This window comes from Gymnogyps californianus, chromosome 1 (genome assembly GCF_018139145.2).
Source record: "Gymnogyps californianus isolate 813 chromosome 1, ASM1813914v2, whole genome shotgun sequence".
Lineage (NCBI taxonomy): Eukaryota > Metazoa > Chordata > Aves > Accipitriformes > Cathartidae > Gymnogyps > Gymnogyps californianus.
In genome coordinates, this window is record NC_059471.1 from 58,860,789 (window position 1) to 58,886,666 (window position 25,878).

The 25,878-nt window shown below is 35.0% G+C and overlaps 1 protein-coding gene across 1 annotated transcript in view; it reads right to left on the minus strand.

Moving 5' to 3' along the window:
- DOCK9 (dedicator of cytokinesis 9) overlaps positions 1 to 25,878 on the minus strand; it is a 118,437-nt gene that overhangs the window by 16,976 nt on the left and 75,583 nt on the right. The window contains exons 33-45 of the mRNA XM_050915435.1: positions 24,788 to 24,908; positions 23,840 to 23,973; positions 20,615 to 20,729; positions 18,971 to 19,037; positions 16,266 to 16,313; positions 13,738 to 13,781; positions 10,305 to 10,420; positions 5,736 to 5,873; positions 5,243 to 5,425; positions 4,470 to 4,583; positions 4,114 to 4,329; positions 2,321 to 2,378; positions 370 to 476 (exon numbers count right to left, since the gene is read on the minus strand). Coding sequence (XP_050771392.1) covers positions 370 to 476; positions 2,321 to 2,378; positions 4,114 to 4,329; positions 4,470 to 4,583; positions 5,243 to 5,425; positions 5,736 to 5,873; positions 10,305 to 10,420; positions 13,738 to 13,781; positions 16,266 to 16,313; positions 18,971 to 19,037; positions 20,615 to 20,729; positions 23,840 to 23,973; positions 24,788 to 24,908 — 1,461 coding nt within the window. The remainder of the gene's footprint in view (positions 1 to 369; positions 477 to 2,320; positions 2,379 to 4,113; positions 4,330 to 4,469; positions 4,584 to 5,242; positions 5,426 to 5,735; positions 5,874 to 10,304; positions 10,421 to 13,737; positions 13,782 to 16,265; positions 16,314 to 18,970; positions 19,038 to 20,614; positions 20,730 to 23,839; positions 23,974 to 24,787; positions 24,909 to 25,878) is intronic.

Consider the following 25,878-nt stretch of genomic DNA (forward strand, 5'->3'; position numbering starts at 1 on the left):
GCCATAGTAACAATCTAAATCAAAGTCAGTTTTAAGAAAAAAAAACAGATCTTGTTAACTCTAATAAATAAGCCACATTAGTGTTCATCCTGTCAACTAGCTTAAAAACCTATTTTGCTTACTTTTATTCCAATAGTGGTGTTGAGTTGATGTGCTAGTGCTTTATTCAAAATACATGTACACAGTAAATTCTCTAAAGCTGGGACAGCTCACAGAAATCTTTTATTTCAGTTTTAGGATAACAATAGTGGCTAAGAAAACAATTATAATATCCATCATATTAGTCAGCCTTCGGATTGAAACACAAAACTTGGAAAAACAAACAGCACTTCAATTTGCATCAATTCTAACACTCTTATATTTACTTACTTCATTGAAGTGAACATCTTGCATTCCAACATCCTCCATCATTGAAGCCTCTTCATCTATATTGGGTGTGATTACTCTGAAAGCAGTACAACCTTGCCTAAACATCCCTGTCATTGAAAAAGAAAAATAGACAAATTTACTTTTCTCCACCAGGATAACGTAAGGCCATTTTGTGATGCTGGATAAGGCAGAATCCATATTTAAATATACTTAACCACCAAATTAATAAATAAAAAATAAATCCAGCCTCCCACTGCATGATTAAACTACTAGACTTCACATTACTGTGTAAGTATAAATAGGTTTTAAAAACCCACAAATGTTAATATCTGGACTCTTACCTACCAAAATAAGTAGCGTCTGAATCCTCCTATTTTATCTTAAACCTGTGTCTAATCTACCCCACCCTAAGTCTGAGGTAATCAAGGTAACTTTTACAGTATTTAATTAAACTGGTGTTAAGTCATGCTGGAACTGTGTACACGAACAGGCCCTGGCATATCAGCTTCCCCAGTCTGAACAATATGAATGGACTGACATCAACCATACAAAATGATCAAAGGATGGCAAAACAGATTATTCAGCTGTAGATACAGGAAGTCAGCCTACAAGCAAGAAAAAACCCCCCGCAATTTAACTTCCTTTACTGAAATAAGTATTTAGCAAAAGTGGGTTTTAGAACCTTCTAACATGAAACCTACCTCTTTTACCCATTCTGTTTAGCTCTTTTTTATTATATCAGATTGCTGAATTAAGAAATCAGGATTTTTGGCCAAAACCTGAATTAAATCCTCAAGAGCAATCAGTAAATACTACCAAAGCACAAGGACTTGCCCATATTTATTTCACGGCTCATTCCTACAAAGATTCTTTCTGCTCAGTTAGCAGCCTGACCACCAGAGGTTTTATTGAATTATTGTCTCAAATGCATGGTTTTGTTTTGCTCCTGGAAATCCCACAGGTAGAAGTTCAACCCTCTATTACTGAGAGGAAATAACTTTTATATGACAGTAGACAAAAATAGCAGATCACCCAAAGGAATCACAAATTAATACAGATTATCACTAGTTATCAGTTAGTTGTTATCAGGCTTCCAAGAGGACACAGTAACTTTGACAAGCAACTTCATTTCAGATTTGGTCTCAGAGAAGCTTCTGAAATCATTGGGGCAGAGGGGACAGCCTATGCACTACACAAGTATCTGGCAAGAGGCACAAAAGGAACAGAGAAAAGGCACCTTGTAGACCCATGACTTTGCTTCATTTTGAACTGTCACACAAAGGCAAAGCTAAAAAGCTGAATTTGTCTGCCTACAAAAACAAAACGCTAGCTCAACATCATAATTAGTCTTAACAGATTTCTGAAATTTTCTTCTAGAGATCTATTTTTCTTAATAAAAGCCATATAATCTTTTATTTTCTCAACCCCCTGACTGAGAACTCTTCTGATCCTATAGATGAAAGATAGTTTTCTACCCTATCCCAAGGGTCATCAGAAACCCGCTTTTACAGACAGCTGCTAACACAGAACACCAACACAGATGAAGCATTCTGAGCACTACTATCACTGACTCAGCATCTGAAAATTTGTACGAATTTATTTTGACTTCTCTGGCAATGCCAGGTTTCCCTATATGCAGTGAGAGATTACTTGTTGAACAAGAATATTCACGGATAAGTTTGCTTTAGAAAGGGTCTGACTTCAGCTATTAGCAGCTCTGGTGTGAAATCAAAATTTTTACTTTCCTAAAAATTTTACTTTACCTTCATCTGAAATGCTGCCCCTTAGATATGCAAGTATACTTTTGAATATGTGAGTATGCTATCCGGTTAGGTAAGAATTTTTTCCTTGGTGAACACTGAAATGCCTACAACTTCCTCAGGGAAACTATTGCTTTTCCTAAACTATAATGAAAAAATATAAACATTAAAGTAAGATTTCAAAATCATACCTTTTCGTGTGAGATATTCTGCAACCAGTGCTGCTACATGGACATAGCACATCGCCGCCTAAAACAGAAATAGTAATAATCTTATAAATTACAATTATAATGGAGCTACTAAAAACAAGGTATATAAGAAGAGCCCCAGCCTGAGATAATTTCTTTGGTTTTCCTTTCTGCTGCTTTGCAGGAGACGTCCTATGACTGGCATAAGAATTCTCCACCTCATTTATGCAAAACAATAACTGTGCAAGAGCACTCACTCCTCCTTTACCAGAGCACTGAGTAGCATGAACAGCAGTACACAGTCTCAGAGTGACCACAGATCACAAATTACAAGGTAGGAACACCATGCTATAATAAAAACAAGCAAATCTCTTTTGGGGATGTATTTTAAGTGTTACGTGAAACAAGAGCTATTAATTATTCTACTCAACATTTGATGGTTTTTCTGCTAACCTGTTTTGTCTGCCTTTTGGCTCCAGACCAAGAAAACTGTAGAAAAAAACTGGTGACAAACCATCTGAAAGCAGCAAAAGAAAAAAGAGATCTGACCTATGAATGGAATTTGAAAGAATTTGGTTGGTATAGTCTGGAAAACAGAAGAAAAAGAAGAGGGACAGAGTAGTCTTCAAATATTTGAGATGTTTTATGAAGTTGACACTGATCACTTTTCTCCACAGAAAGGACAAAAAAAAGATTCAAGATTTTTCTTTTACTAAAAAGGTTTAGGCTTACAGCAAAGTGTTATTCTAACTGTAATTCCCAATTGAACTGTTTACATATGGAGGCTGCAGAATCTCAGACACTGGAGGTGAAGGAAAAAGGTAAATATCTGTCAGAAATTCTCTCTAATGCACACTTTGTATGGGGTTGAGCTTTGTGATTTACAGAGGTTCTCATCTAGTCATACAGTCAAAGATTCTAAGTTTTTAATTAAAAAATTAAAAACAGACCTGAAAAGGACTAAAAGAGCTTGTCTTCTGAGAGAGTTGAAGTTGTTTCCTTCAAAATACAAGCTAATGACAGAGTATTGTATATGCCTTCTGTGTTGCTACCATATAGAAGAATTCTAGTACTAAGACACGAGTAAGTAAGATAGCAGCTACTGTTTCTTGGAGATATTTACTTGCTTACATGATGCTAAGTTTAACAGACATGTTTATGAAATTCAATGATGTCATGCAACGTGATTTACTTTCAAATGGAACAAACTTCCAGAAAGAGACAAACTTCATTCTGTATGCTGATAAAATACTTACATCAAGACACATAAAAATCCCCACTCCCAACTCTCCTTTGTGTTAGAATTAAATATTTTAACAGCACAGTGAAATCAGATAGCTTTCTTTTTTCAAACAAAAAATTTGTGATTTGTCAATTTTAAGAACATTAGGAGTTTTTTAGTAAGCAGTCTGGAATAGAATCAAGCTAATTCTGTAAAGGCAACTGGAGAGGAATTCAAGGAGTGGCTTTAAGTGTTTTAGCAACTGATAACAAAGGTATTTTTAAGTAGATGGTCTGTATCTTCCATGTTTTGCATTGAGCATTCCTGGCTTAGTAGCGTGTCAGCTACAGTAGTTAAACATATAGCTTACATCAGTAATCAGAAATGACTTACAGATGTACTTAGGTAGGACAAAAACTTATCAGCCATTGAAACTAATCTACTAACAATTCAAAAATTATTAAAAATGCTTATTATATTACACACTAACAACTACATATAGTACATTCCATTTCAAGAAAGATAAGCTTAAGCTTATTAGGAAGCTAAAACTAGTTTGATTTTTTTCTCTTACCTCTGAAAGATCTCCATTTTTAACATGGATTCTTGCCATGCTGTCTAACCACGTCTTTCTTAGTTCAGGTGTACTAGCATAAGACTTTGCCAAACTGTACTGGAGGTCTACAAGCATTTCTGGATCATTCTCATGCTCCTTCATCTGAGCTGTAGCCATCAGTACTGTACGAATCCGTTTTGTTAAATCCTTAACGTCAGAAGGGAATGTAGTGTGCTAAAACATGGAAAAGTTAGGTTAACTACTATCTTTTTCTATTCTTTGCATAATAAAAAGTTGCAACATAATTGCAAAAGATGCTATGAAAGAGTTTTCAAGCATCCTTCTACAATATGGAAAGAAAAATAAAAACAGACCTTTATAATTCTGTCATTATTGGCACAATTATTGATGATGGAAAGAGACTGCTGAAATCTAGTTCCTCCAATTCCAACAACATCAGCAATTAACTGGCTTACTGAAATAATAACCTTGACAGAAACAAATGTCTTGTTAGTGCATATTTCATTAAATACCCTTGAGATGTACCTATGAAGCAATTACAAAGGAAGTTTTGTTCTTTTTAATTGAAAGATTAGTCCCTTAAGTAAAATTATATTTGATTTTTTTTCAAAGTTACTTCTACAATAACATACGCAAGAAAAAACAGGCTTGTCTAAATTTAATGCACACGCATCCTCTGCTCTAAAGACTGACTTGCTAGGTGAACTAGCCAGAGGTCATAAACGTAGTAAACTTTTGTTCCCAGCTTTGTCAGAACACACGATTTTCTATGTATTTGTTTTATTTTAGACTTTTACGTGTTTGTTGCTGCATTCTTTTCTTCTTCAGACACAACAGGGTATGCTATTTAACAATCAAAAGAACATCTACAAAACAGAACATTTGCTACTGACAAATAAAAATTATTTACTACGAAACACAGGGCCATCCAATTGTTTCTAAGTATTTTCTTCTACTGAACATAATTTTATTGCCATCTTCTTACTCTTAGAATAGTACCAGCCTTGCTTGAACCCAAAATAATTTCTTTTATGTCTTTATCTGACAGGGCTTTGCACACTGGTATGCAACTGTGCATCTACAAATACAACATTTAAAAAACGAAGAATAAAGTAAGTATACTAACTTGCAGATGTGTCCTAACAAAAGACTTCTTCCCTGTGTAATCAAAATTATTTCTCATTAAGAAGTACAGTAACTGTGAAGCTTCAGTACGAATTGAACTCAGTTTGGAATTACAATACTTCAGAATTTCATAGCACAGTGCAGAACACATATCAGCTCTACCTTCGTAAAACGTTGAAGGAAACTGAGGAAAAAGGAATAAAGAGGTTATTCATTAAAACTAGATTCAGTTCCTGATAAAATAAGCATATCAAGAAAAATACAAATATATTAATATTCGCAAACTGTGGAAAAAATAGGCAGTTACAGTAGTTCATGACACAAAATGATTTGTACAGCAATTCAAAGGACAAATATTCCACACTGTTGGGATCAGATCAGTCCTTATTCACCAATTTTCATTCGGGATTTTAGTTCTTAAATTTTTACATAGTATATTGTTAACTAAAGAACTGGATAAGTACTTGAACATTAATTATTTTTAAACTTCTTACCTTAAAAATAAGTGCCCTTAAAGCAATGAAGACATTTTTCAATGCTGTTTCAGATTGATTCTTTTGAAGGAAGCAGAGGTATACATCAAACACTTTCTTCATCAGTGGATTATGCCCGTGATCAGTCAGTAGTTGATTCTTTAAATTGATAGTGAGAATTTAGGAGTTTTGTACCGTGACACATTTGTACTATTCTAAGAACATACACAGGTCATTCAAAAGCAGGAAATTAAAAAAAAAAATCTGCGTAGTATTACCAAGATGTTTAATAATACAAACATATCTGAATTTTAATTAGATATTTCTAACACTTCATTAATCTTGCTTATAAAGTGTTGGCTTCTGAATAGACTTATAGAATACAATTGTTTTTAACAGCTCTTAATTAAATCAATCACTATTAACAGGTCTTTGAGAGGCACACTCAAAGTATTAGCACACTTTGGTTACACTGGCTTTAGCAGCTCAGATAGTGGAATTTTCTCACAGCAGTACTCCTACTACAATGCTCTCAAAAAAAACTCCTCCCAAATGACTGAGCATATGCATTAGGCTCCTATGGGACTCTAGGACGAAACAATGAGGTCTCTCCTCTTACAAAACACCAGAATAGGTTAATCAATTCAGGGACTGCTCAACCCAGTCCAGGGAGTCCAGAAATGAGAGGACCATGTTAAGTATTGCTCCCTCTGACTCCACTGGCCCTCCAACATGATTCTACTAGGTCTTGCACCTTCTGCAACTCCCCTCTGTGCACTCCACTCTTCCTTGTCGTGACTATATACAGGCATCCAAATGGTCTGCTGCAAAGCAGCTCCATTACTATCTCAAGTGAGTTTTAAGCTAATATTAACTCAAAGAATCTAGTTTAACAAATTTTTTAAAAAGATTCTTGAGGTCCAGTATAGACCTGGGCTCTTGTAGCATGCCTTAAGCTCTCTCAAACATGAAAGAGATGTCTAACCGCAGATGTCTCCTTTTCTATTCATGGAGATGCAGAAGAAATTCTTCAGGCTAAAGAATTTCAGCATAGCCCTACGCATTTCAGGTGTTCCTCAATATTAAAACATTGAAGGAGGCAGTCCGGCATTAAAAGCCATTCTGATAATGTGACTTGCAGACCAGAACTCAGTGTGGTTTCAAGCTTTGTGGACGAATAGATACAAATGCTTGTAGGAGACCAAAGATCTCCAAATGCTATGCAGTGAAGCCACAGGCAGGCCATTTTAGACATAAATGGTTGGATATAAGCCAGTCAGCCTATTTGGTCATAGGAAAAAGTTTTATCTCTTGGAACAGTATACAGATCTTTGTAGATGACCCAAACCTAAACACCTAACTGCAAGTTCTAAAAGATGGTAAGGCTTACTACTTACAGATTTATAGCAAAATAATGAAATGTTGTCTTACAAACCCCTATCCTTATGAGGAAATTGATATAATATCCTTTCTTCAGACGTCTCAACACCAGAGGCAGGTAGTTCACTAAAACCACCTAGAGTAGTAGGAATTCACACAGGATCAGTTAAAATTCTACCAAGAAGCAGACATAACTTGTGATTTCCCTGCTGTAATAGATAACAGAGATCTGGATCCCCACTAGTGAAAGATGATCGTGAAGAAAAAGAGTTGTCTGGCCTTCTACATAATATGCTAATTATTCCCAAAAGCAGCAAATTAGTATTACTACTCTAGTGGCCTTCTATGATAGGATGACTGCATCAGTGGACAAGGGAAGAGCTGTGGATGTTGTCTGTCTGGACTTCTGTAAGGCCTTTGATATGGTTCCCCACAACATTCTTGCCACTAAATTAGAAACATATGGGTTTGACGGATGGGCTGTTAGAACGATAAGGAATTGGCTGGATGGCTGCATCCAAAGAGTTACACTCAGTGGCTCAACATCCAAGTGGAAACCAGTAATGAGTGGCGTCCCTCAAGGGTCCATATTGGGATGAGTACTATTTAATATTTTCACCGGTGACACAGAGAGTGGGATCGAGTGCACCCTCAGCAAGTTTGCAGATGATACCAAGCTGAGTGGTGCAGTTGAATTGCTAGAGGCTTCCCTGTAGCATGCCATCCAGAGGGATCTTGACAAGCTTGAGAAGTGGGCCCATGTGAACCTTGTGAAGTTCAACAAGGCCAAGTGCAAAGTCCTGCGCCTGGGCTGGGGCAATCTCCAGTATCAATATAGACTGGGGGATGAATGGATTGAGAACAGCCCTGTAGAGAAGGACTTGGGCATACTGGTGGATGAAAAATTGAACATGAGCCAGCAATGTGTGCTTGCAGCCCAGAAAGCTAATTGTATCCTGGACTGCATAACAACAAGAATGGCCAGCAGGTCGAGGGAGGTGATTCCTCTCCTCTGCTCTGCTCTCATAAGACCCCACCTGGTGTACTGCGTCCAGCTCTGTGGCCCCCAGTCCATGAAAGACACGGACATGTTAGAGCAGGTTCACAGGGGAGCTATGAAAATGGTCAGAGGGCTGGAACACTTCTATGAAGAAAGGCTGAGAGAGTTGAGGTTGTTCAGCATGGAGAAGAGAAGGCTCTGGGGAGACTTCATTGCGGCCTTTCAATATATAAAGAGGGCTTACATGAAAGATGGAGAGACCTTTGACCAAGGCCTGTAGTGACAGGACAAGGGGCAACAGTTTTAAACTAGAAGAGGGTAGGTTCAGATTGGACATAAGGAAGAATTATTTTTACAATGAGGGTGGTGAGGCACTGGAACAGGTTGCCCAGAGAAGTTGTGGATGCCCCATCCCTGGAAGTGTTCAAGGCCAGTTTGGATGGGGCTTTGAGCAACCTGGTCTAGTGAAAGATGTCCCTGCCCACGGCAGGGGGGTTGGACTAGATTAGATGATCTTTCAAAGTCCCTTCCAACCCAAACCATCCTATGATTCTATGACTTTATGTATTTTAGTGCAGTTGATTGAATAGAAGCTCTAATTCTCCTACGTGTTTTGTTTGGATCTTGGAGACTATTTTGGTATACTCGCACCTACTTTCTCAACATACTACATACAGATAACCTTGAAGGACTGTCATTCCAAGTGTGATGGGCAGCTGATAACTAAAAGATTAGTGTTCATTCTTCTTTAAATCTTTAAAACTAGGTATCTTTGTTTTCAATTCTGTCATGAAGTCTGTGGACAGAACTGGTTCTAAACTCTAATTAAATTACTAATAAAAGGAATATCATTATAAATAAACTCATGTTTTCATAACTAGATTAAAGATAAGACACTAAATTTGAATCTTCAAGCAAGGATCTGGATACACTGCTCTAATTAGGGGAGAAACAAGCTAGAGCTATCATCTCTCCTTTTTACAGCTTCACCTTTAATGTTTGGAAAAGCTCAAAAAAAACAGACAGGAGGGGTATGCAAGTGGGTGGGCTATAAAAAGATTCCACAGGAGAGCTACAGTAACTGATACAACTAAAAAGAAGTCTTACTAGTGGACAAATTGAAATAAAGTTACAGAAAAGGAACACACACAAATTACTGTTAATTAATGAGTGACTTAATATAGGAAGCAGCCCAGTTCAATGTAAAAGCCTGATAGTGTCCAATTATGAATTATGGTTTTGTCATACAATAGATCTTTCACCTCACATGGTGTCGTGGTTTAACCCCAGCCAGCAACTAAGCACCACACAGCCACTTCCCCCTCCCCTCCTCCCAGTGGGATGGGGAGGAGAATCAGGAAAAAAGGTAAAACTCATGGGTTGAGATAAGAACAGTTTAATAACTAAAGTAAAATAAAATATAGTACTAACTAATAATAATAATAATAATATAATAATAATAATTGTAAGGAAAATGAATAAAAAAAAAAAAAAGAAATAAAACCCAAGAAAATACAAGTGATGCACAATGCAACTGCTCACCATCCGCTGACCGATGCCCGAGCAGCAATCCGCCCCTCCTGGCCAACTACCCCCCTGTTTATATACTGAGCATGATGTTCTATGGTATGGAATACCCTTTTGGCTAGTTCGGGTCAGCTGTCCTAGCTATGCTCCCTCCCAGCTTCTTGCACACCTGCTTGCTGGCAGAGCATGGGAAACTGCAAAAATCCTTGACTTAAGATAAGCACTACTTAGCAACATGCAACATCAGCATGTTATCAATATTATTCTCACACTAAATCCAAAACACAGCACTGTACCAGCTACTAAGAAGAGAGTTAACTCTGTCCCAGCTGAAAGCAGGACACATGGCCTTTAAAAGACAGTTTTATCACTAATATTAAGTAGACACTAAAGTTTCTAGAAATATTTTTAGGAAGTTAGGATGAGGAAGGAGCTTTTCCTACAGATTACTGCTGATCAGTAAGGAGTATGTGTGCAATGTGTAACTGAAGCCAAAGCATTTTGCTGTGAGAGATTATCAGCTTTTACATAACACAATAATGAAATACAATGCTAGAAATGCTAAAAATACAATGCTATATTACTAGACTATAAAATACAAATATAATTTAAAAAATATTTTTTAAAAATATTTTTTCTGAAAGTTAATTATGGGAGATGTTAACACCAAGTCACGAACAAACCTTAAAAGCCATTGTGAATAATGATAGAGTATCCAGAATTGTAAGGCAAACTTCAGTGGCAATGTTTGCTTCAAGTAAAGACTGGTGAAGAACATCTGCATCTGAATGGCCATAGCCTACAGAAATTCCAAACGAAGTGTAAGTGCTGGATATACTCATTTAAATGTTTTTTATTTCCAAAAGACTTGCTGAACTAGGAAAAGATTAACAACTAAGGAGCCTGACAGAAGTTAGTATTCAATACAGAAAAATAATTCATATGCATTTAAATATTTTTCAAATACGTGCATATAATTATTCTAACATAATTTGCACAAGATCATAAAATATATTAAATACAAATGTCAACAACGGAAGCATTAAAAAGCAGTTAAAACAATAAATGTCTGATTTTTCATATATAAGTGTATGTATGTATACACATGTGTATATATAAATGTACACAGCTATATATACACATATATATTCTTAAAATAACTACTGCAGTAGGATGGAGTTACAGCTGAAAATACGTATTGGTAAATTAGCGATGTTATAAAGATCTCAAAGTCAATCATAAGTCAACCATTATAAAAATACAAAACACTAAGAGTTGAAGGAATACAATCATGTATACTTATATGTAGCTGAAGACCCAAGTAATTAATTCTGCTCTGTAGCAATACCATGCAATAACTCCATATTCAATCAAAATATTTTATCGCTTCTAGCTCCGTCCTGTATTTAAATCATTTTAAAAACATACCCTGCTTCAGCACTGGTTATAATATGTTGCTTATGTTCCCTAACATTGATCTTTAAGAACCAGATTGACAAATGTGCCCTGGTTGCTTTATAAAAATTTGGTCTGGATCATACTTATATGTTAGATTTACAGTCAACTTTTGCATCACTAAATCAATGACAAGTATGACAAACTTGTTGAGACCAAGAAAAGAACAGAAGAAATGACATATTCTTTTATAATGACACCTGGCCACTTCTTTCTGCACCTTCTTGCTTCCCTGACTGGATTACACATGCATACCCATAACCACCAGTTTCTTTGGATTTATACATTCTTTCTGTTAGGAAGTATATAATCTTTTGCATTCTCTCTGCCTCCACCTCTTCCTCCTCCCATGTATTTTCTTTGTGGTTTCAATCCAACTACATCCTTCACTTCTGTAATGACGGAAACGAACAACTGGCATTTGCAAGCAAGTTTTAACACAACAGCCGTTTGCCAAATATTTTTCTTTTAGTAAAAGTATTCTTTTCCTTAAAGAAATTCAAAGAAAAATCCTTTTTCATAGCAATCACCTTTGGGTGACCAGAAATCCTTAAGTTAACTTATGGTTTCGGTAATGTTGAAGACACCAAGAGATGACGACTATTTTGAGAACTGCGTTGAGGACAGGGGAAATATTCTTTAAAGAAATAATTTGTTTGCTCTTCCAGATAAGAAGAAAGGTGCAAGGTTTATTATAAATACTAAGTAAAAACTGTAATCAATGGACAGGATTCCAAACAGTTCAAATTTTGTTCTTCACATAAATAATTTAGAACAAACAAATAAATAGGTCGTTGATTGATTACTCCACATTATTACTAAAGACAGAAGTTTTGGGCAGGATGTAAACTTAAAGGAACACTCAATTTGGTTGAGTTAAAAGACTGATTTAGCAGTGCTTTTTCCATATACATGCTAAAAACTATCCTTGTTTCAATTTGCTATTATTTTAGAGAAGCTAATATTGTATTTTTCATGTATAACTAACATACTGGATTCTATTTTTCACACATAACTTAAGAAGAAAGTATGGAACTACAATTACCACATATAATATGGACATCTGCCTGGACACACACATGAACATGCACCCATACATTCATGCCACTACAGAGTAACTGGATTTAAAACCATCTAAGAACACTGAAAATGAGATAATCTCTAATGACTACGAGCTTGACAATGATCACATACTGCTATTATAGATCAGGGTATATCTCTTGTATTTCAGTACATTTGCATGTCACTGTTCTACTGAGTGTCCTCCTCTCTTCCAGCGCCAACAATACACATATAAATCTACATTCTTGTAGTTTGTATGGAGATGCTTTAGAAACTTGAAGAAAGGGCCTAATTTCTTTCATACTTAAGCACAAAACTATACTGAAATTTCTCAGAGATGTGAAATATCACTTACACCATTACTTCAGTTTTATTCCTTGCTTAAATGATTAGAAAGGGAGAAATTAAGTTTATAATTTACATTTATAGACAACTACCTTGCCAAAGAATCATGATTTTAGAAACAAGTAAAGCAACTATTTTCACCAGATATATCCTTCCTGTATGTATCCCATACAGGATACTGACAAGATTTATTGAAGTTCTGGAAACTACTTTGGATAAACGATAAAGGCAGACTGACAACTAAACAAAACTAGAAGTTAGACAACAACAAGACCAAAGATATAAAAATCAATTTCACATTTGACATGGCTTTTACAGCAACATATTTTCACTTTGTAAAACCTTGGTCAATACAAGGTGCAATATCCTGATATTCATTAAATGTCCAACGTTAAAAAACACCCATTATCACTTTACGCAAAGTTATTTGAATGAGACACTTTCCTTCATAATTTCCTTCAGATGGAAAAGAACAGAAAGTTGCTTTTTACATAAGCATGCATTTATTAAAATCTTTCAGCTCACTGTTTCCTAAAATCACTATACTTTGCCAAGTTCTGGAATTATGAAATCTCTTTGCACAGGGCCCAGAAACAGCCATGTTATTTATTACCCAGAGATTTTTTTTTAAAATCAGTCTTTATCTACAAAGTATTTTACCTTACTGAATGTGTAGTCACATACTATAAAAGCTCTTTCTTTTGTGTATCAAAAAACATCTAGAAATTATTATGATACAGCAGTAGCAGACTGATTACAAGAAAAAAAAATTTAATTTGCACAGCTATATAGTTTTCTGACATTTTTAAGATCAAAGAATTGCATTTCTTATATTTAAACAGGCATGAGAATGCATTTACAAACAGAGAGGTTTTCCACTAGACTATGTGGTAAGTCTTGTGCAATTAGGCTAACTGTTGCTTTATATTACAGATAACGAGCTAAAAGATTTTAAGCGACCGTTAGATATGCTTTGGGAAATAAAAGGATGAACACAGTGGACATACAGTTAACTCAAATAATTGCTTTACTGCACACAATTCTTTTCAGTACCAGTGTTGTATTTTACTGGATTAGTCAACCAGTTTCATTGTTTTCTGAAGCTGAAAAATGAAAAATAGTGCTTCAGAATACTTTACATACAGTATATTTTACAATTTAAAAGCAGCATGTTTAAAAAGATAGGCCACAAGCAGATTTAGTTTTCAATACAGCAGTCTTATACAAGCTGACTTCAACCTGATTAAATCTTACCATTGTCTACAGAAATTCCAAGAATACTTGATATCTTTCTCACACTGAAAACAGAAAAATCACTTCATTATTGGACGCTTTTTCACTTCCAGACAAACCAAATCATGGGCTTCACAATCTCCGTAAATATTCTAAGAAACTCATTTCTCCTTAGGGGATGTCAAAACATGGAGATATGGTCAAAGTGCATATTTTTACTTTTAGACTAATCATTTATAAGACCAAGTGGGGAAAAAAAATGAAGCTTAATAAAGCAAATAGAAAAAAATAAGTAAATTTTGTAATTATGTACAGCACAAAGTTGAAGTGCATATAATTAAAAAAAATTAAAATACAATTTTAAAATACACTGTAGTTAACCATGCTCCATGTTATGGCATCAGCCAGCATTGATTGTTCAATCATAAAGCAGGGAACAGACCATCGACTGATTCCAGCTATTTGTTTGACCTAGAACAATAAAAGTCATTGAAATGCACTGGTGTGGCTCTGGGACCTGTCTCTGGTGTTGTGGTACTGGTTGAGGATGACAAATGTTATCATGTCATGAGACTTACTGTGGTTAAAAGTGAGAGAGTTATCCAGGCTGCTCAGCTGCTGCAATCTGGCATGCATCATTCCTGTTCTGTTACGGGAAACAGGCAATGTCTGAGATTTTCGATCATGAACTATGGATCCCAACCCCTCCTGGTTCCTGCAAGATGGGTGAAATGGGATAGAAGCAAAAGTTAGACATGTCAAACTGCAGCAAGACAGGAAGTGTTAGTTAAGCACAAGAAGTTTTATAGAAAGAATTATAATGCAACCTATTTACTGTTTTATTTATAAAACAAAAATAGGTAGCTGAAAAAAAGCATCACAGCAAACTCTTTCTTAAAACCTCAAAGCATGAAAGCAAAAGCACACAAGCAGTCGCTCTTGAAGTGCTAAATTTACTTCAGAGCTTTTGCAAACATAAATATTTGAGAACATAAACATTCTGAAAATATTCAGAATCCAAAACCAAATCCTTTATTTTGATTGTAAAAATTTTAGAAAAAAGTTAGAAGGACACACAGTGGTAAAATTAGAAAGCATACATGCAACAGGAGAGCAGGAATTAACTGAGGTATTATCATGTACATCTTACCCAAGCAGGAAGGGAGAAGAGCCATATACTTTGTTAAACTTGCAGCAATCAAGTGAAGAAAACAGAAAAGTGATCTGTGTTAGCAATCAGTATAGGCTAACTTCCTATTGTGTACCACCACCAGAGCTGATGAAGAATGAAAACCAGTGCTTGAATTACAGAATTCCCTGTTCCCTTTCATTCTCTGTCATCGGTGTATTTTAAGAGTATGTGCATTGATTGTGATATACTTCAGTGTAATGACAACGTGAAAGATTAGAAAGCTACACTTACTGGGAAACTTCAGTATCTCTGCAGAACACCAGATGATTTCTATAGCTTAATGTTTTTAGCATTAACATGCAGTACACAGACTAGGTGATCAGTAAACAAAAAGGCAGTGTGGTAGTCTTCTCTACAAACTAGTCAAACAAATTAGTTTGAAGAATTTTTACAAAAAGCCTGAAAATTACAGACTCCTGTAAATCCAGAGTTTGAAGTACATTTAAACACAAAGGTTACAATCAAAACCTTAAGAAAGCCAGATTTGTTTTGGCCTTTGATTTTTTTTAGGGTACGTGAACAGAGATGAGATTTTTTTTCTGAAAAATCTCCAAGGACATAGTCAAGTTTGTTGTTTGTAGGAAGAGATTCACATACCATTACATCTAAATTAAAAACAAAAAAAGCTAACGTTTTAGTTAGAATGCTTTACCACCCAGAGTCAGCAACAACTTTCTCATTGAGTTCAAGAGGGTTTAATTATAACAAGTTTAATTATAACTGTATTACCATGTCAACCACAGTGTAAGGCCTAAACAAGTTGCCATATTTTACTCTATTAAAAAACTACTTCGCATTAAAAACAACATTAATGCAAAGATATTAAAATAATTTAGTGCATGTTTCTGACTCCCACAGATTTTCTCCTAAACAGTCTTCAATGGGAACATACACCTATCTAACGCTACTTTGGACTTCAAATTGAAAAACAACAGCGTTGGAATCTTCACTACTCACCTTTCGGTAAAAACACTATATATAAAATTTCTAAAACATTTCCACGGACATGGTTTTATGGCCAAGTGAATAAATAAAACAATTAAATAATAAAATTTCTTCCCCAAAGACACTATTTCAAAGAAAAAAAAAAAGCTGTAAAAGATAGCATTTAAGGGGTGGATTTTAAAGTAATTGATAATAAACACAACACACACATCATTCTTCAACAGATACCAGACTTTCAGACAGGATATAGATTTGTTAATATAGTAACCAGTTACTTACTTCAAACTGTTATGTATCATTTCACAATAACTCTTCTACTCATGCAATTCATTTGTAATTGAGATTCAAGGCATATTGTACACACTATTATTCTTAGTGAACAAGACAGCGAAATTTAAATTCCACACAGTACCTGGCTATGTATCGTTTTCCCATGTACTGGAACTGATGTAAGCATACTCTGCAGAGAACACAAGTCAGAGAAGCAACACTTAAAACAATCTTTTCTAGATTTATGTACATTGGAATTATTCAACTTTTATTTTTGTTTAACTTTCAACTCTTACGTCATAAAAGTTCTTTATTTCTCCCACCCTTAAAATTCCCTTCCAGTCCCCAGGCCAAGAAAAGGTAAACATGGCTCTTCTGAAATCAGTCACAGATAGTTGTTGTTTTGGGCAAATTGGGATTTTGCAAATAGCAAAAGGCACATAAGGCTGCCTCCAGAGCACACCAATCTCAACACTCTAAATCAAAACAGCTAGTGTGAGTCTAACAGTGACAAGGTAGAAGGGCCAAATGGCAAAAAAACCCCCCACCTTAGAAAACTGTAAACAGTGAGTTCAAGTGGTTCATCTTGTATAGATTTTTAATATTTATAGAAGAGAAATGTTTAGCCTCAACTACTACAGACGAAATTTCATTATGTGAAATGAGGCCCACAGTTACAGTTATTTACAAAAGAACACCAATCCAGGACAAGTAACATGAAGGACAGAAGCAAAGAGAAAACCAGACATTACATATATACACATAATTCGCAAAATGTGTATAAGGGTTCAAAATAAGGGCAATACATTTTGCTTTTTTCCCCCTTGGCCTAAACTCTATTGGTTACAGCTTGGGTTTTTTTGTTTTGTGGTTGTTTTTGAGGAGTTTTTTTGTTGTGGGTTTTTTTTGTTTGTTTGGGTTGTTTTTTTTTTTTTTTTTAAGGTCTCCAGATTCCAGTATAACAACAACAGGGTTTCTGACAGAACTATTTTCTAAAGGGAATCTGCTCTTACAAAAAGATGATGATAGAGGCAAATCCCCCAAAATAATTTTTTGTTAAAAAAAAAAAAAATAAAAAAAATCTATATTTCAATATGATGTTATATTTTAAAGAATCATACTACTGGTTCAGATCCAGCAAGAAAGTTGAAAGTATAACCTAATTTGCCAGGTGCTTCTGTCTTCACAACTGGTAAGTACACAACACTGATGACTAATAAACTAGAAGTCACACTTTCAAATCAAGAAAAATGGTGTGAATGGAGGCTGTAATAATGATTTTGACTTTTCCCACTGTAAGTAATTATCCTGATAATTCAGAACACTTAATGCAGCTTCCCTTGTCCCTTGGGTAAGAATATTCTAAAAGTTCTTCTTTAAAGTGTAAATCCAAACCGAAAGCCAGTTTTCAGGCTCTCTCTTCCATGTGCCAGTTGTGAATGAGGGAGAAGACTGGAAAATAGTCCCTTCAACTCAGCTCCATTTTGTACTCAGACCTTAAGTAGATTAGCTGTCTCCAAACTGCAGAGTCAGAATGGTGTTTGCCTCTCTCAAACTTGTCACTCTATTTGCAGACTAACCTCAATTCCCCTTTCTGGTATCTTCTTGTCTTTTTTAGATTCTAAGTTTTTTCAGAAAAGTTCTTTGCACGGTGAGTACCTACCTACCAGAAACACTGTCTTACCGAGGTAATGAGAAACTACTGTTATGACCTGTATTAATAAAAATCATCATCAAAATGAATGTTATTTGCATTGGCAAAATACTCCTAGAATTGGAAGAGGTAGACTTTTATAAGCCTTGTTCCTGCTATAGTTTACGGAACAGTGATATCATTCACTGCACTAATGAGATGGAAATTTTAGTCTGTATTCCATATACTGCTATTGTGATGGAAATCTTCTTTGATAATTAGTAATTTGAGATTACCGATTTGATCACAAACCAATCCTATCCAACCCTTAAATAAGAAGTATCTAATGGCAAAATACTGTTCACCACTGATTCTGTACAGTTTACGCCTCAGGCTTCAGAGAGTCTAAGCAGGCTCATTTACTTGTTCAGTTCTGTCTCTGGTACAATCAATATCATGCCAGATGTACTCAAATGATGAGTTAAAACACTATCTACATTATATTCCCAAAACAGACCTTGAGTAGCACATTCCACAACACAATTAACGACTGATATTACCTTGATTGAGCCTCTACTACAGGAACAAAGGAAAGCAGTCCCGCGAAAGAAGCAAGGCAAATAGAAAGGCTTCTGTGGCATACCACTTCAAGCAAACAGCGCTTTCTTCACTTTTTATTAATGCATCAGTCAGTTCTCATGAACAAACACACTAAGTGTGCATAGGGAGGGAGTGTAGCCATTGATAACAAATACTGGATTCATCCTATTCTTTTCCCTTACAGAATGGCAGAAGACACAAGAGGAATGCTAGGAGGACGGTTCATACCCCTTTGTTTCTGAAGTTACGCAATTCAACCAATTTTGATATGCAACCACATAATTTCAGCAGTTCACATCACAAGATGTATTTTAATGCAGAGAGGTAACAAGACAGTTGGTTCCTCTTCCATGAGCACAGCAACATTCTGAGCACTACTTGCTGTTTAGGAACTCCCTGAGATCTTTTCTGTATCGCCTAATTCCAGAAACTATCATGGAATTGGACAGACATGCAATTGTGCACGTCAAGTTAAGGACTTCTAAACAGACCAAGATGGCATTATTTTTTCAAACAGACAAATAAAAACATATATACACACTTATATCCACACTCATGTTTTTAACAGCATAGCGAAACATATGATTTTATGACAAGCTCAACAAAAATCTTACTCTGTAATCGTGAAAAAGTCCATGAGTTCAGATTTTGTAGCCTTGTTCCAATACGTAAACAATGCATCTAGGAAAATGAAAAATATTAAAAACAAGACAAAGGCAGCAAACACACAAAAATATTAAGTAGAAGAGTTAACATCAGATAATGAGGATTCAGAGAATCTAAAAATGGCTCGTGGGGTACAGATAACTATTACTATTTAAAGTTTTCCTTGAAGTTGATTATACAAATGCGCATATCAATTCTCCAAATGAGTTTCTACAATATGCTTTTAATTAATCCATAATATTCCCATACAATTTCATATTTTAAATAGTAATAATTGTGTAGTCAGTAGTGACTACAGTGTTCTAAAAATATAAGACTTCAGAATACTTTGGACTGTTAGTCCTATAACCTGCTTCTTTATAGATCGGTCTCAATATTTTTTAAATTCAAATTTATGATTTCTTCTTTTTTAATTTACAGTGCCTTACCATGGACAGTTTTTCAGCACAGGTTTCAGATTTTCTTTATTGGCACAGATTTCAAATATTGCTATATATTTTTTACAATGCTTGTAGTTACATAGCCAAGACCTGGTCTCTTTTGCCAAAAATGTTCAAAATTAGCTAACAAATTCAAAATTATTACAAAGATGTGTGGCAAAGTTTATTTGACACCTGTTCTTTTCCAGGAGAATTGAGACCAAAAAATCCTCACTGTGCTTATGTAAATTTTAACTTTAATTTCCTAGAAATTCTGACATATTTCAAAGTGTAAAATAGTGAAAAAGATATTTTTGAGTTTTATTAATCTTTGTAATTAAAATACATAAAATAATATCGATGTAATTACATGAAAATCTAATGGTGTGACTGGATATTGAATTCTTATTAACCTTTCAATTCTTATCCTTGATTAAGTGGTGTAATAAATTAGAGTTCAAGTACTACATAAACTTGATTTTTAGAAATGAACATCAAAACAGGCACAGAAAATAAATTACCTGCTTTTGATATGTTTAGCACAAACTGAAAAATTCAATGTTTGTACCAAAAGGGACTTGCCCTCTTTTTAAAATATTGATCAAGGATAGGGATGATTCTGAGTTGTATGATCCTAGTAAAAAATTAAGGTTTGCCATTCATGCAGTATTTCTATACCTCCACAACCTTCTCCAGGATAATAGGATTCTTTCAAAAATTCAATGGATCATCTCACAAACATCCAAGGAGAATGAAGAAACACTAATATCCCCATTCCAGAAATGGAAATATACACAGCGATCAAATCATTTGGTTCCCTGTCATACAGGAAGTTCTGCAGAATGGAGGAATGGACTAGCCCGAGACTCTTCTACTGATCAATGAACTCTTCTTCACCTCCATTTTCAAAACCAGATGGTACAATCACACACAAATATTCGCTTTCTTACCAAGTCCTTTAGTTAGCCTCACACTTTGAAGGAATAATGAGTATTTCATGCTTACAAGGTTTCAGTCAGAGTTTAATTTGATCAATCACACACATTTGTAAAACGCAGCACAACATGGTACCTACACCTAAAATATTCTGCTGATTTTGAAAAGGTATTAAAATCACAGGCATAAATCCAACACATGATTTCAAATTTATGAAAAATAGGTGGAATTACCTACCTTCTGACATACTTCTTAAAATATGAAGGAAACACATGAGCAGACTTTTGATCTCTGCTTGGTCAAGTTTGTCATATCGAACTACAGAACTTCCTAAAGTGCTGCTCTGTTGGTTCTGAAAAGAAAACACATATTTTGGCTGAACAGTTCTTGAACTGAAAATAAACTAAAATGTTTTAAATTGCCTTATTAATTCCTGCAACAGAAAAAGGATCTCAGAATGGAGACAAAAATGTTTCATGTAGCGACAGGTCACTAAAACACACATTACACACATGAAGTATACCAAATTAAGCCTCTTTACCTTTGTTTACTTTTATTTCCTTCTTTGTATGATTTTTTCCCTCAGAGGGAGGAGTAAGAGGAAAAGTTACCTAACAGTGATTATTAATCAAGTTAATTATATGTAGATACCCACATTGTAGAAATCAGGCATGCCCCTTTCTGCTTAGATGGAATACTTCAAAAATAAATGCTACTGTTAGGTGATACATATATGCTCCTTTGCTTTTGAAGAAACTTTATGCTGAACTGTGGACAGACCTGCCTCTACAAAATTCTTTCCATTTAAAGATGTAAGAACCTCAAGTAAAACATACGTGAATGGCAATAATAGGCATTCTAGAAGATTAACTACTGATAAATAACTTGCTCTTGCCTAAAAAAAAAAAAAAAAAAAACTCTCTCCCTATTTCATTTGTTTATACAATTCCTACACTTGTGGGAAGTTAATCAGCGTTAATATATAAATTGAACTTTAGGCAAAGACATCTGTAAAAGAATAATTTCCACACAATCAAGTGTTACAAAATCCTCAGTCTGAGGCTTCTACAGATATACTATATAAATGTTTGTTTAAAGGATAAATTATGCCTTTTTTAGTGCCTAATTCTCACTTCCAACATGAGGCCACTTATGCAAATGGAAAATGAACCAGACATTTAGTAAGTTTTCTGTAAAGTCAACAGTCTGGTACAATTGAACTGTGCAACTCTTTGGTTTCTACAAGAAAGTTGGATCATCTTGGCTCCATGACCTTTTTAAGGACACATACCAGTGTTGGAAGAAATCCTTCATATCAAAATTATGAAAAAATAAAAACAGAAACATACACTCAAGGGAGAAAGGCACTTGGTTTCACAAACAAAGTGAGAGGTGCCCGTACCTCAAGGGTAGAACAACCCTTCCAGGAACACTTCTCACTGAAAGCAGGAGACACGCCAATCCATGAGGTAACATTTCACAGCATACACATCAATTGACTGCTGAGCCCTTTAACGCTTTCCGTGTAAAAGGAAGAACTGCTGTCCTAAAACAATCTGTGTAAATCTGTCACATACTAGCCACTGAATGGATGCGCAGTGAAACTGAACATGAAACTATGATTAATAGTAACCAGAAGTTACTGTAATTTAGGAGGAAATGGATACCTATATAAGCCTGATTATTGCAGATTCTAAAGACCTCACCAACTGTTTATCTTTGAAATATCTCCGGTGAACAAGGAGGTGCTACTATACAGCTTTATGGATACTGAAATAGAGCAGGCAATTAATGGGTGGCAGAGCAGAAACAGAATTTGAGTTTCCTAGACTTTCGGATACTGTCCGGAGCACTAGATAATATTCCCTCTAAAATAGTTGAACATGTACATGGATAAAACTAGGACTATAGCTACTCACAAGCTTAATTTAAAATCATGTCAATAACCTATAAAGTGTGCACATATTAAAATAGAAACTGATATACTTCCAGCCAATTCTGATTCCACAAATATAGTTCTACAGGTTATTCTGAAAGAAAATTAAAACAAAAACATGGCTCTTCAGTAATGATATCAAGCAATGAGCAAAAACTCGAAGATAACGTGCACTGATCTACTACAAAGAAAGTTTGGAAAGCAACGAATAAGAAGCCAGGATTAAGTATTATTTGGGGAAAATATTAACAGCATGCAAAACATAAATCCTGTATTACCTAAATTGGCAGACCAGAGTAGAATTTTCAAAGGATGTTGACTCCTTTGAAAACCCTTTTACTTGGTAAAAACACTAAACATTAGTAATTAACAACATGACAACTACGTAATAGATGACAGCATTGCCATTTAGCAACAGTGTATGCACAAGGTATTTCTCTATTTACTTGGTCAATGTCAAAGAAGACTTTTTAGTTCTACTTATATTAAAGACCCTGAGACTAAAATTCTGCTGATATTTAAGCTGATTGGATTTTTATGCTTAAATTAAATCACGTACATGAACTATTCCAGGTTTGGCATTTAAAGGTATTTTACATGGTTAGATTGTACATATTTGGCTTGAGATTCAACTGTTGCAAAGAAGTGGCAAAACTACTGATCACACACTTCACTCAGAAGCTTAACTATACCAAGCACAAAAACCAAATACTTCTTGTAACTGAAGAGAGAAAGCAGCATGCAAAATTTTCTCTGGCAAAGCTGGAATTGTCAGAAGTGAAAAATCCATAGTAACACGGTTTTTCTTTGCAGGGTGAGAATTTTCTTCTTCTTCTCCATTAGGGCGCATAGCATGAGCAGAGTGCCTTCTGAGAAGCTTCTCTCTCTGCCACACGAAGGCATGTCAGAGTCAAGGGGAAAAAGTTAACATGTTGTGACTTGCACAACAAGATCTAAGAAAATGAAATGTGATCAGTATCAACACAAGCTCTAGAAAGACATGACTGAATACCTCATAGCTACTGCAGCCAGAGCTCCTAATTTGTAACAGCTTTAAAGTGAAATGATTTAGAAAAGTCAAACTAATATAAAAGAAATCACCTACAGAAAGCACAGCGACTGGTTTTTCAACATTTAAAAAATGCTACGTATATTGTGTATAGAACAGGATGGAGTGAAGGTCTCCACAAAATCAAAGAAGCTGTCCTAACTAGAATTCAGTTCTCTCAAGCGAAATTCAATGCACTTCATCTAGTGCCTTTCTCTAGCAAAGGAAACAACTGCTTGCTTATGTCTCTACATTGAAAATCTGTTTGTATTTTCTGCAAAACAGCTTAATAAATGCAATGCAAAAAGAGTTCATATGATAATTATTTTGCAAAAGAAAAACTTATGTAAAATACTGCTCTATAGTTATTCTAGAAAGCCCGTTCCCAATGGAGATTAGAAAAGTTAACTCCTATGAGAATTAAGATGAAATTTTAGGAATACACTTTGGGTTTTTTATTTTGGTTTGGTTTTTTTACCTTGTCAAGAGAATTGCTCTTGTCACTCTGTCTTTCTGGTAGACTGTTTCCCGAGTCTGTACTTATAAGAGAGCCTCTTGAGTCAGCGTTCCTCACGCTATTAATATTTGGAGTTGATGTGGTGTATGGGGAAGCTAAAAAAACCCAAAACAATACAAAAATCTCAAACAATACATATACTGAAAAAAGTCACTCCATAGTTTAGTCAGACTTCTAAAACCACCATATATGTATATATATTTTTAAGAAGGCAAAGAATTCCATTTAGTTACTTTTAATGAAGACAAACTTATTCTAGAGTTTCAAATTATATATATGTATGTACATACACACAGACTTAGTACAACTACATATACACATGCATAAAAACATATGTAGCAATACATACACACATGAAGAAGCACGTATATTTAAAAAACTCCCCTTCCCTATTTTTCATCTTTTTTTTAATTGACTAGTAAGTGACACAACTAATTACAGCAGACAACAACAAATAGAAAAACACATTAAGATGACAGACAGGAAGATGCCCACAGGTGTGCACAAGCAGCACTCCACTTAGAGGTAGTCTCTAACATCACATACCAAATCATGGATTATAGCATTCTTGCCATAAATGACTAAGGCTAGTCTTGTCTCCTATTTCTCTGCAGCAAGACAAGAACTATCACCTTTGACAGGGGAAAAAGCAGCTCTCTGCAGGAAATAGCTTTAGTTCCAAAAAGAAAAGCAAAACCAAAAAGATCCCAAAAGAAAGATTTCATGTACAGACTGTGAATTCTAACCCACACTGAACAGTTGATTGCATTAGGGTCCTGTTAATGAACATAGTTGTAACATTCAAGTATATATGCAGAAAGCAACCAAAGTTGGACACAGAACAATTATTTCTGGTAACAAATGAAAAAGGAAACTGGTTCCTTTTTTACTTATTTTATAAGTGCTTACCAATGCCAGAGATAACACCAAATACATCTTTAGGAAGATTATTATCCAATGTGTTTCCTGATTTTTGTGGTGTTACTAGCTGACTTGCAGTTGGCAAATTAAGTGCATCATCCTTTGCACTCTGTTTGGAAAAGAGAGGAAAATGTGATTATTGATTTCCAACACTATGGACTTAATGAATATGACATACTTTATCTTCTAGAGCAGTATTTGTTACATATTTCTGTCTTAAATTTTAATTTCTATCAAATATGCTCAAAATCATGGAATGAGATGTTCAGGTATTTGCACAAGCTTGAGATAGCCTAAAACTTAAGATACCTCAGGAAACATTGAAGAAATGAATATTCCATTGAATTTTAAACACTAGAAAACAGATATTTCCAAAAGACTCAAATTACTTTTATTTCAAACACCCAAACATTTCTCTTGTTGGAAGGGTATCGTCAATTTCTTTGTTAATACCAAATGGAACACAGCAAGATATGGACAAAAATAAAATACATTAATAATTAAATCTTAGATTCAATAATTGTATGCAACTATAATATATCAATATACACCTTCACAAATTCTATTTGAATTCGTTCTCCTGTAGCCCTCTTACACTACAGCTGTTCCAAAAGCACACTCCTTTAAGGTTAAAAATTCTTCTCTAATTTCTAGAAAATTAATAAATTTTTTTTGTGGTCCATTTATTTCAGTGTTGGACTGAATTGAAAAAATAAGATTTTAAAAAAAAAATCTACCACCAATATACAATCTTTTCTGCTGAACAGCAACAGCAGCTACCGAATCTGTTGGGATTTTAGCGAACATAACTAATTCTCTACATGTTAGATGTCAGGGGAGTATCCTCTTGCATAAAAATGAAGTATGTGTAAGTGCCTCCAATGCCAGGATCTACAAAAATAGAGGCAAACTGTTTATACAAACTGGCAGGCAGACTAAAGAGAGGGTGATTTTTGAGTAGAAACCAGAGACAATTTAATGAAAACTACCCTCACAGAAATTGTATCAAAACTGGGTAACAGATACAAATGGAGGGCCATTAAAATGCAGAAACAACTGATATTTTTTATTTCAAATAC